Source organism: Rhinolophus sinicus, chromosome 12, assembly GCF_057876585.1.
Source record: "Rhinolophus sinicus isolate RSI-liver-muscle chromosome 12, RSI-T2T, whole genome shotgun sequence".
NCBI classification, from domain to species: Eukaryota; Metazoa; Chordata; class Mammalia; order Chiroptera; family Rhinolophidae; genus Rhinolophus; species Rhinolophus sinicus.
In genome coordinates this window covers 36,850,001-36,863,628 of record NC_142512.1, presented here as the reverse complement: position 1 = coordinate 36,863,628, position 13,628 = coordinate 36,850,001, and the positions used below count along the sequence as shown (strand labels likewise).

Here is a 13,628-nt window from a genome sequence, read left to right as displayed (position 1 = left end):
ATTTATGGGTATTTATCTGAAGAAAATGAAAACACTAACTCAAAAAGATACATGTGCCCCCCATGTTCATTGCAGCATTATTTACAATAGCCAAGATATGGACGCAACCTACGTACCTAGTGTCCATCAATGGATAAAAGGATAAAGACACTAAGAAATATATGTAACAGCCATAAAAAGAATGAAATCTTGCCATTTGCAACAACATAAATGGAATTCGAGGGTATTATACTAAGTGAAATAAATCAGACAGAGAAAGATAATTACCATATGATCTCTCTTATATGTGGAATCTAAAAATAGATCATTTAAAAGAAAAAAACAAGCTCACAGACATAGAGAACAGATTAGTGGTTGCCAGAGGCAGGGATGGGCGTGGGGGTAAATTGTTTTTGTTCTCATTTTTTAAGTTTAAATATATTGAATTTTTAAAAACCAGAATGGCAATTATCTCTGGAATATTTTATTGGAAAGGGGAAGGAAGGAACCTACAGGGTTGCAAGAAATGTTCTGTATCTTGTTCTGAATGGTGGTTACATGGGTAAATATTTCTCGAGCCATACACTTAAGATTAAAATGCACTTTACTGGATTATTTTTTACCTCAAAAAGAGAGGGGGGAAACTTTTTTATAGAACACCCACAGTATATTTTCCTGACATAGAAAGTTGTCTTTTATGTCTGTCTTCATCAGGTATTTAAAAATCCAACTTTATCTTGATCCTAATGAAAAAAGAGTGATATGACAATAAAAAATTAAAAATCACAGCTGAATATTGTGTAGTGGTTATAGCAGTCTTTTATATAAAGCAGAACAGGAAGTGACTGTGGTACCAAATACTTCAAAGGGTTTTTTTTCCCCTCTCCTTCAGCATCCCATGAATTAAGCATACGTTCTGGCCAGCACACAGTGCCACACAAGATACCATAAAAGTGGACATAGAAACCAGACACCTCTCCACGCCCTCAGGGATCCTCCTCATCACTGGGGAGAGCAGTTGTCCCTGCAGCCTCCAAATCCTACTTGCTATCTTTTAAAGTGTAAAAGTAAATTACAAAATAGATCTCAAATGAATCTTTTACTGAAAATTAAAATAATGTTTACATTATATATAAAGCACCCCACTTCTATTTCACTGAAATGTTAGATGATTCAGCTATTTATATGTTAATTTTAACACTGTTTGCAAACCTCTTCTACCTTATTTTTGTTTAAATTCTATTCACTAGGAAAATTCAAAGCCACGTGAGTGCAAGTGCGACTACAGTAGAAAAACTTTACTTAGCAACTGTTAGCACTGGGGTGGGAGAGAAGGGCCAGGCTCTTTTTTTTCCTCCTCATTACTAGCTCTCAAATATTTACTTTTGGTCTCTCTGAACCAAAGATAATACCCTAGCAAGGGGTGAACCCATCCAGTTTGGGTTGGTCCCCAGCCCTTCCACACTTCCTCCACCTATTTCCTGAATTGTTCTTTTTCTCTGTAAATGGAAGTAGAGTTGTGCGAGTGGGAGAGAAGTATTAAAATATTAAAAATAAAATGCACAAATCTTAAATGCTCAGTTTAACGAATTTTTCACATATATACATCAAAACATGGAATATTTCAAGCACCCGAAATGGCCCTCTTTTGTTCCCTCCCAATTCCCCCTGGGAGGGGGAATTTTTAACCTAAAAAATCTGAAACATTCTATTCTAGGGAGATTCAGCTCTCATCTGCCTATCAAACACACTTAGGAGCATAACAATGTTCTCTTTCTCGCTTATGAATTATTTTTAAAAGTAAACATGGAAACAATCGAAATGACCAATAATTAGAGAAATGCTTTTCAAATTATGGCACACCCGGAGGATTGGACATTTTCCAATCATTAAAATCATGCTTTGGAAGAATATTTAATGACACTGAGAGAAGTTCATAATCTAATAGTTGAGTAAAAGGCAAAATACAAAAATTTCATGCAGAATCTCAATTTCAAAATTATGTACCATGCAATGAAAATAACCGAAGAAAATACAACAAAAGATTAGCTTTGGTCAATTTTGTGAGGTAGACTATGGGGTGGTTTTTATTTCCCTTTTTAGAATATTTTAAAAATATTTTTGAAATTTTTGATAATGAGAATGTGCTACTTTTCTAATGGGGGGGGTTCTTTTTAAATATGAGGATAGCCTAAATAACCAACATTAAAGACATGGTTTTCTAAATTATAACAACTCCTTTCGTTGCATATTATGCATTTTTAAATGGCATTTAGGATACAATGACTTGGGAAATTGCTATGACATAGTAAATGTATAGTGTGTTTTAAAACCAGAATGGGATGCATATATGTAACTAAGATGGAGAAAGGAAAGACAAAAGTAACTAATAACAGTGGTTGCAAATTATAAAACATGAGTATTGGAATAAAGAATGAAAAAAATGTTTTTAAAGGTTTGTTTGTTAAAAGTTTTTAAAGTGTGTATGTCGTTAAAGCCCCATATTCTATTTTCTGTGATCTGGATACGTTTTTTTCCATTTTGAGGGTATTTTCAAGAGCAGGAATGTTGTGGGTAATTATTTCAATGTGTTTAGTCCGAAGCTTTTGGATAGCGGTGTAGTTGTGGCCCCTTTGAATCAGATTCTGCAGAAATTGATTCGCTGCTGAATAAACACTGTAAATTCTTAACCTTCCCAAATGCCAGGACTGCAAAACTAAGTGCCAAAGACTTAAAGACCATTTCTGGGAACCTCACTCCATGAGACTTTCGCATTTATTTTTCCAAATAAACGGCTTTGTTTCTGATCGAATATTTCTCCTCTGCAGAGCTGAGTGAAGAAGAGGGCCGGGATGTGAGAATGAAACTACAGACTAAAACCGAAAATTCCTTCTCACAACTTCTGTCTCCCCACTCCCACCACCACCACCCCCAACACACAAAGACCCGATTGCTTTGGACCCTCCCGGTCCAGATGACGAGGGTGGCCCCACTTGCTCTTAAAGATATGGGTCCATGAACTTGACCCAGGCGCCCACGTCTCTTTTTCCCAAAGGTCAGATAAAGGAAGAGGGGTTGGCTGGGTTCTTTCCAGGGCCCCGAAGGCCTGGGAAATCAAGGTTGGGGAGGAGGATATGATAATACACCCCTTTGGTCCAAGTCCTGGGGCAGGTGAAAGCCAAATTGGGGTGGGGTGGGGGTGGGAGTCGGATAGAACCTGGAGAGCATTACCCCGACGACTCCTTCAGGACTCTTTGTAGGTTTGCCCTTGAGGATCTACCTGTGGGAATTCTATCCGGCTCCAATTAAGGAGGCCGTGAGCTTTTCGTTGGTCTGCAGGGATCTGGTGCCTTAGCCGTTGGCAGAGCCGCCTGGGCTCCTGGCTGGAACTGACCCTGCACGAGATCTTGGATAATTCCCGCGTTCCCCCCGCCCGCCCTGGAAGCCTAGTGCCCCTTAGACTGGGCTTTATCGAGCCAGGAGTAGCCACGGGATTGAGTTTTTTATCTTCCCTTGTTCCAGGATCCTGGATTCTTAAAAGAAAAAACAAAAGCAAAAACACTACTATAGTCTGAACCGGCCGCTCTGCGCAGCCTCGCGGTGGGCCCTCCGCTGGGAAGGACGCGCCGCCAGGTTCCCCCACTCGCTGCTCCTCAGACCAGCATTTCCTCCGCCAACGGGTGGCTGGGGTAGGACGCTCCATTTACCGATTTTAAGTTTCCAAATTCTGACGAGACCCAGGGCTCCGCGGGGCTCGTCCGCCACCCGCTGGGATGACCCCACCGAGCGAGGGACGCTTTTAAACTACTGAGGCGACTTCCTCAGGATGACCTACTCGAATCTTCTCCAATAATCCATCTGCTTTAGCTATTATTCGTTTTCTCTTTGTGCATTTGGTTATCCTGGTTATTTAAAAAAAAATAGGGGATTGTGCTACCTAAAAGATAAGAACAAATTAATAAAAATGAGTGAAAATGAAAAAGTTACATTATGTCGATCCTGACGAAACTATTAGTCTAACTTGCCGTATGGCCTCAATAATCGGTTTTATAAGACAGACCGGCGAGTTTTCCGGGAAAGCAAGCTCATCAGACGCTCATTGATACAACAATGCGGGTAGGAGAGGCCCTGCCTCTCGCGTTCCAGATCCTTCCACAATTCTCCTGTGCGCCTTTTCCCTCCACCCCCTCTACGTCCCCGTCCAGTTCCCCAGTTCCCGGAAAGGTGAAGGAATGTTTACGGCCTGACTCAAGTTCAATGACAAAACCCTGCCGGGGGGGGGGGGGGGGGGGGGGAGGGGCAACGAACTCCAACCAACAACCAAACAAAGCCGGCTCAGGTCTCAGGCGGGAGCAACAGGCTGGGCCCACCTTGGACCGGGAGCCGAGGGTCCGCGGGAGGAGGACCGATCCCGCTCTCCCAGAGCTGGCGTCTCCCGGTCACCAGCCTGAGGCCTGCGGTGTGTGACCCCTGGTGCAACGCCAACTTTCAGCGCGTGCCCGCCTGGGTGAGAATGGGACAGTCACAGCCTGAACCGGCCACAGGCTGTCTGATCACAGAGCAAGCTTCGCCCAGGGTGCAAGGCCCAGTGAGAACGTTTCTGCCCTCTTTCCTGCCAGCTCTGGCCCAACCAGAGCAGGGAAGTAGTCTGCCTTCCTCCTCGACCTGCGTTTTCTTGCTCCCACTCCCGAGTTTCGCCCATATTTTCCCGCCTCTCCTGGGAAGCCTCTCCAGCTGCCAATGGGGGAGGGGGGAGGAGATCTTTTTCACTCCTTGTTCCCTATTTGTTCCATCTCGTAATATCGGTACGGAATAGAATCCCCTGCCTTCAGGACACATCTGCGGAAGGTGCAGACGCAAGATCTGGGTGGAACAAGAGCCAGGACCGGGTGGTGCTATTTCCATTGTCTCTCCTCCAACCTCCCATCCCCAATGGAAGGTTTTGCATGCAAAATGAGTAGTGGGTTGAATATAATTTCCACTTGTGTTTAATCCCCTGTGTTCGCACTTAATGTAAATCTGCCACGGGCACCCAGGCGGAGCTGGGTCCAGGTAGTTTGAGTGCACCTGTGTGACATCAGGGGAGGGCTCCAGATGGAAACAGCTGTTTGTCAGTGTCTGGAGGGACCTTGTGAGGAGAAGTACTCTGGGGGTGGGGAAGAGGTTGTGTTCCTATTCTCTTCCTAGTCTTTGGTGTAGACCCAGGAGCTTAGACGTTAAGATCTTTGGGGACTGGCTCTGCCACTGCCCCTGAGTGACACCAATCAAGTAACTCACCCTCTTAATCTAAATTTTTAAAAATTTTACCGGTCGGGCATGCGGCGAGGAGGGGCTGGAAATATTTTTTTATAAAATGCTCTCTCAGTTGTGGGTTTTGTCAGTGTGGGGCAGTAGCTCTGAGGGAGCATGGGCAGGAGCCAGTTGGGGGAGGGGTGCAGTTAGGTGATTCCTGACTATGTCTATAGATTACCTTGCCCACCCCAGGGCCAACGAACGAGTTAGCAGTGTGACTAAGGACGCGGGTGTATGGCCCCACGCTGCTTCTGTGCCAGGCTCTGAACTCCTGTGCATATGTGCCAGCAGTGGGCGTCCCCTCCAGTTGCTCCTCAGATCCTGGCCCTTACCAAGTTTCTGAAGAGGCGCAGGAATGGGGGAAAGAAGGCAGCGATTTGGAGACTAAGGAGCACTAATTTATCTCTTTAAAGGGCCAGAGCCTTTCCCTTAAGTGTGAATTAGGAAATTATCATTGTTAACCATTCTAACCATACATTACAGGTAATTTTCGAAAAGTAGGCGTTTTGTAAAGTATTACTATATTTTTTAACAATAACAATATTAATTGTGTCTCTGCTAGGACGCCGTCCAGTGGGAGACAAACAAGGTCATGTGGGGGAGGCCGTGCGGCTGGCGCTTGCTCCCTCCCACCCGCTAGCCTCTCCCCAGCGGAGGCCCCTCTTGTCCCGCGTGCTGCGAAGCGCTTTCTTTGTCCTTTCCTGCCCTAGCGGCTGCCAAGTCTCCAGAAAACAAGCAGGAGGGGCGGGGCCCCGCTAGGCGGTCTCTACGAGAGCCTGACGCCCACCCAACCCTGCCCGCCCAGACAACGGAGCCCCCTACCGCTTTCCTGGGAGGACGCGTCCACAGCCCCTTGAACGGGTCCCAGAGTAAGGGAGTGGTGACTCCCTTAGCTTAAAGATCAGCTATTTTACCTTATTAAGGAGAAACGCACTCTTGAAGGTAGTGAAAATGGGCCGGTCTCTGATCAGAGAAATGGGCTCGTAACACTCTTGTTCTCTCTGCAAAGGCTAGGGCCGGCATTCAGTTTGCCTCAAAGCCGCGCTCGGCAGGGCTGGCCTGAGGGTTTCAGCCTCCCAATGGCTCAGGACTCTGCTCGTGCACCTTAAGCTAGAAGAGGGACGACCGGAGCGCTTCACTGGGTACCCCCCTCCCAGGAGTCTGGGGCGGGGCTCAGGGAGAGGGCGCACAGCCGGAGGCTCCCCACGTCCAGGCTGAGAGTCGGGAGAAGGCTGGAGTGTCTCCTCCCCAGTGCAGATCAAGGCCTCCTCGCCTCTCTTCCCCCTCCCTCCCGCCAACCTTGGAGTCTCCAGACTCTTCCCCAGTCGCTCCGGCCCTTCCCTGGCCGCTTGGCCTCCTCCCCCCCTCCTCTTCTCTTGCTTTTCCCATAGAGCTTTTAGGAGAGTGAGGGCAGGGGCGGCGGAGACCACCAGCCTGAAAGTTCAAGTTCAATGGCAAAGTCCCTGACCCCCGCCTCCTCTGGGGGCCTGCTAGACGCTGCCTTTCCTACCATTCTGGGGGCGATTCAACTTTTGCTGCCTCCATCCCGCTCTCATTTGGGGAGGCAGTTTAGGGGAGGAGGGCCAGTGGAGGAACTCATTTTTTCTCCGTCTGCTCCGACCACCCTCACCCCCATTTACTACACAGAAGTAACTAGTAGCTGAGAGAGACAGAAAGGCTGTTGTCCCTATTGGCTGTTTCTAAATTTCCAGGCCCAGGCCAGCGCCGGGGAGCCCGGCGGGGTGTCCCACTCGATGAGAGGCCTAGGGCTGAACCAGTGCTTTCTCCCCGCTTTCCCAGAGAGGAACTATTTAGGTGGCTGATAATATGATATATATTTCTTCCCTAAACAACAGAACCGCCTCCTTTCGCACCCTCTGCAGCAGTTGCCTCCGCGCTTTATTTTAAGTTAACGGTAACAGGTTCTTTTACTTCACGATTATAGACTCGGGGGCGAGAGCACAGAGTCCCCACCCACCCACAGGGAACCTAATTAAAGTGCAGCACTTAGACTTTGAATAAAACTTTAATGAAGGTAAGGAGGTGAGGGCAGTTTGCTCCGCGTTGGAGGAGGGGAGCCGGCGTCTCCCGGAGAACTTGAGGGGCTTGATCAGGGCCTTTTTCCTGCCTCAGGGACAGCTTCCGGTCCTGGACCGACTCCGAGTAGGGGTGACCATGGGGGCGGTGGGGAGGGCACGGCGGTGCAGATACTTGGCCAGCCTCGGCCTCGCGAGTTCCAGCGCGGCCGGAAGAGTCTGCCAGTATGAGGAACGAACCCAGAACTGAAGCCTCGGGTGAGCTCTCTGAAGGGTTCCTGCAGGAACCAAGATTCGAAAGGCGCTTCCGGAGGGCGCGTCTACGCACTTCACCACTACCCCTTAATTCTCTGCAGGCCTGATATAACCCACCTTGTTTGGAAGTGGAAGTGATTTGGTTCCTGAAGCCAACATAGACCTGACTCTCGATCCTGTTTCCAAGTTTGCTGAGACTCAGCCGGAGGAGCCGTTTGGCGCGGAGGAAGGGAGAGGCCAGCTCCGAACAAAATTACGCCTCGTTGGTGAAAAAATGCGTGGTGGATTTTCCAGAGTGTATTTGTGCGCCTCTGTGTGTATTTGTCCATGAGAATGTTGTCTGAACGCAATTTGTGAGCATTGCGTTCACATGTTTCAGCCTAAGTAATTTTAGCAAAATCCGCGCTCTCCCGTGGTGTAAAAGTGCCCTATTTAAAGGCAAACAGCTGTAGGCAAGTAAAGGTAGATATATTGGTGGTGGTGTAATTTATACACAAATTAGTAAAGGTTTTTGAATGATGGTCTCGGGTAGGAGGGGGTTATAATCCGCCTCGGCAGTAAAATTAGTGTTTGGAAAGAGATTTTTAAAAAGGTATAATACAAAACGAAATTACATATGGGGGGGTGCCAAAAATATATGCACATGACTTGTATTCATCTTTGTTATCGGTATATATTGAGCATTACGATTTTAATACAGGTTTTTCCTTTCTTAAAATGTGTATACTTTTTTTGGAACCCTCTGTGTGTGTGTGTGTGTGTGCGTGTGTATTTGCACAGGGTCCTTACAAGTAAATCATTCAGGAAAAACGGGGTGGGGGCGCTGCAAATTGTCTGGCGAGAGATAAATATAATCCTCCCGTGAAACGAAGAAGTGGACTGAGGGCAGATGGCGCCCCGGCCGTGCTCCCAGAGCCCTGACCGTCCTGTTCTTTCTCTATTCGAGATGGCTCCTGCTGCCCTCCTGGGTCTCTCGGCGCCTGAACTAACACATCTGCTGATACCCTGACCCAATTCCAGGCGAGTCCGGGTCTGGAGCTCTCACACGCAGCCCCAAATTCTGCAACCCTGAAGCCCGAGGCCCCAGGCACCACGAAGCTCAGAGGCTAACGCTTGCAGGTTACAGCGGAGTCCACTGGCAGGTTTCCCTGAAATGGCGAGCCTCTGCCGGAAGGGGGCGCCCTTGGCTTTTTAATAGTCCACGTTGCTAGAGAAATAAATCTCTAAAATTCCCAATCTTTTGTTCCTTCTGAAATCATTGCGAGTGAATAATAGAGGAACCCCGAAACTTTAAGTCCCGATCGTGGAGTAGAAGTCCAGAGTTTCGAGGCATTGACTCATTCAGGCCTCTACCTAGGCCATCCGGGTTAATACAAGTGACAACCTCTCTCGTGGCCTTTCCCCTCCGCATGAGGGGCCCCCCCGCAGCATGGTGCTCCCGGTCATTTCTCCCACAGCCTACTCGCACACCTATCTGCGCTAAAGTCTCGCCATTTCTGAAGTGGTGAGGGAGGTTTTGCACGCACTATCCTGAAGAAACTGATGTTAAAAGCTACTTGCTCGATACTTCGTTTCAAGGGGAACGTGGGAGTCAGAAAGTAACCTCCTCTGAGTCGGGCGCGTTACCGTGGAGCTTAAACTGGACCACCGGGCTTGGAAGGATTTTTTTAAACCACGAAATTGACACTGACCACCCCCCAGCACACACAATCTAAGGAGACTCCGGGAGGGAGGGTGACCGCCCGCCTTCGGGGGTCCTTTCCCTCAGCCCCTGCTCCTCTTTGGTAAACAGATTTAGGAGAGTCTGAGTCGCTCCCCAACTCTTTCCCGCGAGAGGAGCCAGTTCTGGGGTCCCACCCGACCGCAGGCTGGAAATACCCTGATCTCTGGGCTGCAGCGGCCATCCTGCAGTGTCCTGGAGATCTCAGAGCCGGCTCTGAGAGGAAACCACCACCGAGACCATGGCCGCAGCCCCCCACCGTCCAGTTGCTGAGTGCCTCGGAACGTGAATCCAACGGGTCCTCTCCACTTCATCCCTGTGTGCTCGATCGTGGGTAGCGTGTCTACCGGGACCCCAGCCCAGGCTGCAGGAAGATCCAGCACAAACCTGCTGGCTTTGCTGCGCGGCGAATGGAAGTCCTACCAGTCTAGGCACACGACATCAGGGAGCCGGCACAAAGGGAGAGACTCCAGGTCAGGGTCCAGGGCTCCATGAACAGCCGGCCTGCCCCAGGTCTCCGTAATTCCGCACTGTGTGTCTCTGTCTACTTGGCCCAGGACAACAGAGTTGGCGCCAACGCGCCCTCCACCCACCCGAAATTCAGGATACGTGGACTGAACCAGTGTTAAGTGAAAAGTAAATGAAGTCTGTGGCCATTGTCGCCTGAGCCGCATGGGGCACCCCACCGTAAGCCTGGATCTTTGGGCTTCCGCCACCCGCGGTTCTTTCATCCGCATCTCGCAGGCCTGAGACTCGCAAGCTCCTTTAAGTGTCACCGGGAGGCAGGCAGAGGAGCAACGGGTGGTGAAGGGGCTGTTTTCTGGGGTTTTCTCTCCTACCTGGCTATACCAGCGTGTTTCAGACACGCTTGCCAGTAAGGTAGGATTCTACTCTCATTCTGTAATCGTGTGTGCCTGGGAGGGGCCACGTCTGGAAGGCCACAAATATCTATTTCATGTGGCTCTCAGATGTCCAATGAACCATGACCTGCTTAGGGCGGAACCACCAGGAATGTCAGGGAACAACTTAGAAAGTTTTCGGGAGGAAGTGAGAAGTGGTGAATTAAACAGGCACTTTCTCAAATTCCATTTCTCTAGAAGGAAGGAGGACCGACCTGGAAGGGCATCTGGATGACTTCACTTTCACACAAGAACAGAATCTAAGAGTTAGGGGTAGGAACATCAGAGGCCAGTGGTTACAACATTATGGGGTGGGCAGGGAGGGAGAGAGATGCATTGTCCATGCTGCCCAGCTGTCATCTTAGAAAAATGCTAAATGGACAAGTGACAGGGATGACTCTGCCTTCTCTCTACTGGAGCTGGGATGAAGGATGGGCTTTGGAAACAGAAGAGGATCCAGAGGAAGCTCCCCTGCCACTGTCCATCTCCTTCCAAGTTTATTCATGATCAGTTCATTCCATGAAAGCAGTTTCTATAGCGCTCTACAGAGCTCTAGATAGAAAATACGAGACTAATTATCATGGCACCTAGTACTGGACATGGTGATTATCACCACTGCCGGATGAATGATTATGACTGGGGCAGGTCTTTTGGGTAGTGTCACTCTGGGGGACTGGGCTGTAACTCGGCCTCACTGGCTCTCTGGAACATATGGGGTACTCAGGCTGTCCCTGAAGAACAACAGCACAGGAGCCATGGCCTGAAAAGAGTGTTACCTCTGGAGGCCCCTACCTGTCCCTGGCAGGCTCCTTGTCTCCTAGGATGCCCCCACATTCCCCCACCTCCCCAACCAGGGAGCTCCCTCACAGAGTAGTGCTGGTCTTGACCTTGGCAAGGACCTTCTTCTCCTTGACCCTGCGGTTCTGAAACCAGATGGTTATCTGGCGCTCCGAGAGGCTGGTGGCCGCGGAGATCTTGCGCCTCTTGTCCTTGGTGATGAACTTGTTATCTGAATACTCCCGCTCCAGCTCATGCAACTGCCCCTTGCTGTAGGGAATGCGCTTCTTGCGGCCTCGGTGGAAGGTGCAGCTGTCTGGAGGGTGCTGAGCACTTGAGTCTTCGCAGCAGAGAGGGAGAGAGAGAAAGATACACTCAGACCCCTACCCAGGCGCAGACCCAGGCCCCACAAACTAAGTCATCCTGTAGGTGCACCCAGGTCACCCTACAAGCGCAGGTGTGCTCCTGCTCCCCCAAAGCACCCAGGGACACCTCAGCGTCCAGCTGGTTCTCTAATCACCGCTCAGCCTTGGAAAGACCAGGCTCCTGTAAGCCACCCTCACTCATCACTGCCCTCACACCTGCAAGTCTGCAAACACACCCATCACACACAGCCAGGCCTTTGCCCACAGTCACATAGATTCACCCTCACATGTATTTTCAGACTCTTGGTCACTTATATAGATTCTACAGGCAAATTTTGTACAACAGGGAACATGTTTCTGACCCCACTCCCAACACACATACATCAGTGCACACACTAAGTTATGGCTGCAGGAAATCCAAAATTTCCTTTGGAAACCGAAAAACTCAAGAGAAAATGAGGGGTTGTATTCTTTACAGAACATCCAACATCTCTGTTCTCACCCACCCCACCTCCCACACTCACTGAATTAAGAGTTATTTAGCCTTTTTGTAGAATTAAACTGGGATCTACTGGGTAAGGAAACCCTGAGCCCCACTGAACAGCAAAGAGAGCCAAATATTCAGATATATTGAAGGCTGGTTGCAAGGCCTCTGAGGGAGGTGAAGGGGCCTGGTGGCCCTCTGGCTACAGACAGTACCCAGCTCCCGCCCCTCACACTGACCCTCCAGGGTCTCCACGCAGGCTCTTCACCCCTCCCTCAGAGTTCTAGTAGCCAAAGAGGAGCAACAAGCTCTTCTTCACCAGCTCCAGGTCTCCTTCCGCTTCCTCCCAGGCAAGTGCCAGCTGGGCCTGCAAACCCACCCTTACAGCCAAGGGGACCCAGAGCAGTGAGACAGGTTACCTGCAAATGCAGCCTTCCAGAAGGGACCCGCTGGGTTCTGTTCTGCCTGGCAACACATCTGGCTGTTCCAGCCACCGGTGAGGGCCCAGGGCTGGTAACTGTCCACAGGCAGCAGGGCGTCGTGGCGAGGCTCCCCGGGGGCACCCAGACTCTGCACCACCGACACATCTAGGTAACTGGCCACCGGTTGGTAAGGTCCCGGGTACCCCGGATAGAAGGCAAACTCGGTGGGGCGGCTGGGGTACTCCTCCCCGGCCGCGGGAGTCTCCGTGGGGTAAGCAGCCAGGGTGGCCGCCTGGGCACAGGGCTTCAGCGAGCTCCGCGACACTCGGCAGGAGTAGTACCCGCCTCCAAAGTAGCCGTAAGGCACCGGAGCTGGGGACGCCCCCTGGGGCACCCCGGGGCATGGGTGGCACTGCTTTGGCAGTTCCGCAGAGCCTGGCAGATCCAGCCCATAGTTGACAGCGGGCAACAGCGTAGGCGCCACCGCTGGGTGGCTGGTCATTGGGGACTGGGCGACTAGATTCCGACCCCCTCCCGCTCCCAGCAAGCCTTCGATATCCTTGGCCCCGTCCAAGGTGGCATAATTGCCGGGCTCCATGGGGCCGAAGGTCGGCTCATGGGGTGCTGAGGATGGGGGATGCCGGGGGCGCTCAGCTCGTTCTCCCCACCCAGGCCCCGGGAATCCAAAGCGTTTTAAATCACTCCCAGCTCGCCTGCATTCGCTCGGCCTGGCGGTTTTGACGCAAGAGACGCAGGTGCCCGGGCACGCGCGCTGATTGGCTGCAGCCTAGCGGAGAGAAGCTAATAAAATGTTCATGGCAGAAAATGAGAAAATACTTTACCCCGGCGCTGCGCTCTCCCTCTTTCTTTTTCTCCCCCTCTCTCCCTCCCCCTCTCTCCCTCCCTGTCTCTTCCTCCCTGTCTCTTCCTCCCTGTTGCGCGTTCTCTCTCTCTCTCTCTCTCTCTCTCTCTCTCTCTCTCTCTCTCTCTCTCTCTCTCTTTCATTTGCAAACAAGAGAGAGAAGAGAGGAGGTGTCCTTTCTCTGCTTTCCAGTTTGAAGCGACCCAGCACAGCGTCCTGGGGCGGGGAAAAGTGGGAGGCGGAGGGAGGGAGAGGGGACACGGAATCCGCCCCCACCTCCGTCGCCTCCTCTCCCTCCCTGGCTCCGTCTCCTGTGCTTTGGCAGGTTTAACGAGAGAATAAAAAGCTCTCCCTATAAAGTGTCCATCTCCTGGGGGGAAGGGGAATCGGGGGTGGGGCTGGGAGGCCGCTCTGGGCCTGAAAGGGGAACCTGGGAGAACGTCTGAGCGGAGAAGACAGGGAAATGGGGATTAAAGGGTATTTCTGAGACCCTTTGCTTTGGGTTCTGGGTACTAGCATCCCAGTTCACCCCAAATG

At 50.6% G+C, this 13,628-nt stretch overlaps 1 protein-coding gene across 1 annotated transcript; it reads right to left on the bottom strand.

The window, feature by feature from the left end:
* Positions 1 to 11,044: 11,044 nt before the first annotated feature.
* Positions 11,045 to 12,906, bottom strand: HOXB13 (homeobox B13). The gene is made up of 2 exons (XM_019740578.3): positions 12,227 to 12,906; positions 11,045 to 11,298 (listed from the first exon to the last, which is right to left on the bottom strand). The coding sequence occupies exons 1-2, from the start codon at positions 12,825 to 12,827 to the stop codon at positions 11,045 to 11,047; spliced, it is 855 nt and encodes a 284-aa protein (XP_019596137.1). The 5' UTR covers positions 12,828 to 12,906.
* Between the last annotated feature and the right edge of the window lie 722 nt (positions 12,907 to 13,628).

Excerpts from the sequence above, each read along its gene's own strand:
- HOXB13 (XM_019740578.3), bottom strand. The coding sequence starts at position 12,827 with ATGGAGCCCGGCAATTATGCCACCTTGGACGGGGCCAAGGATATCGAA. Across the intron at positions 11,299-12,226 it reads CTGGAAGGCTGCATTTGCAG|ACTCAAGTGCTCAGCACCCT; the intron begins GTAACCTGTCTC and ends TCTGCTGCGAAG.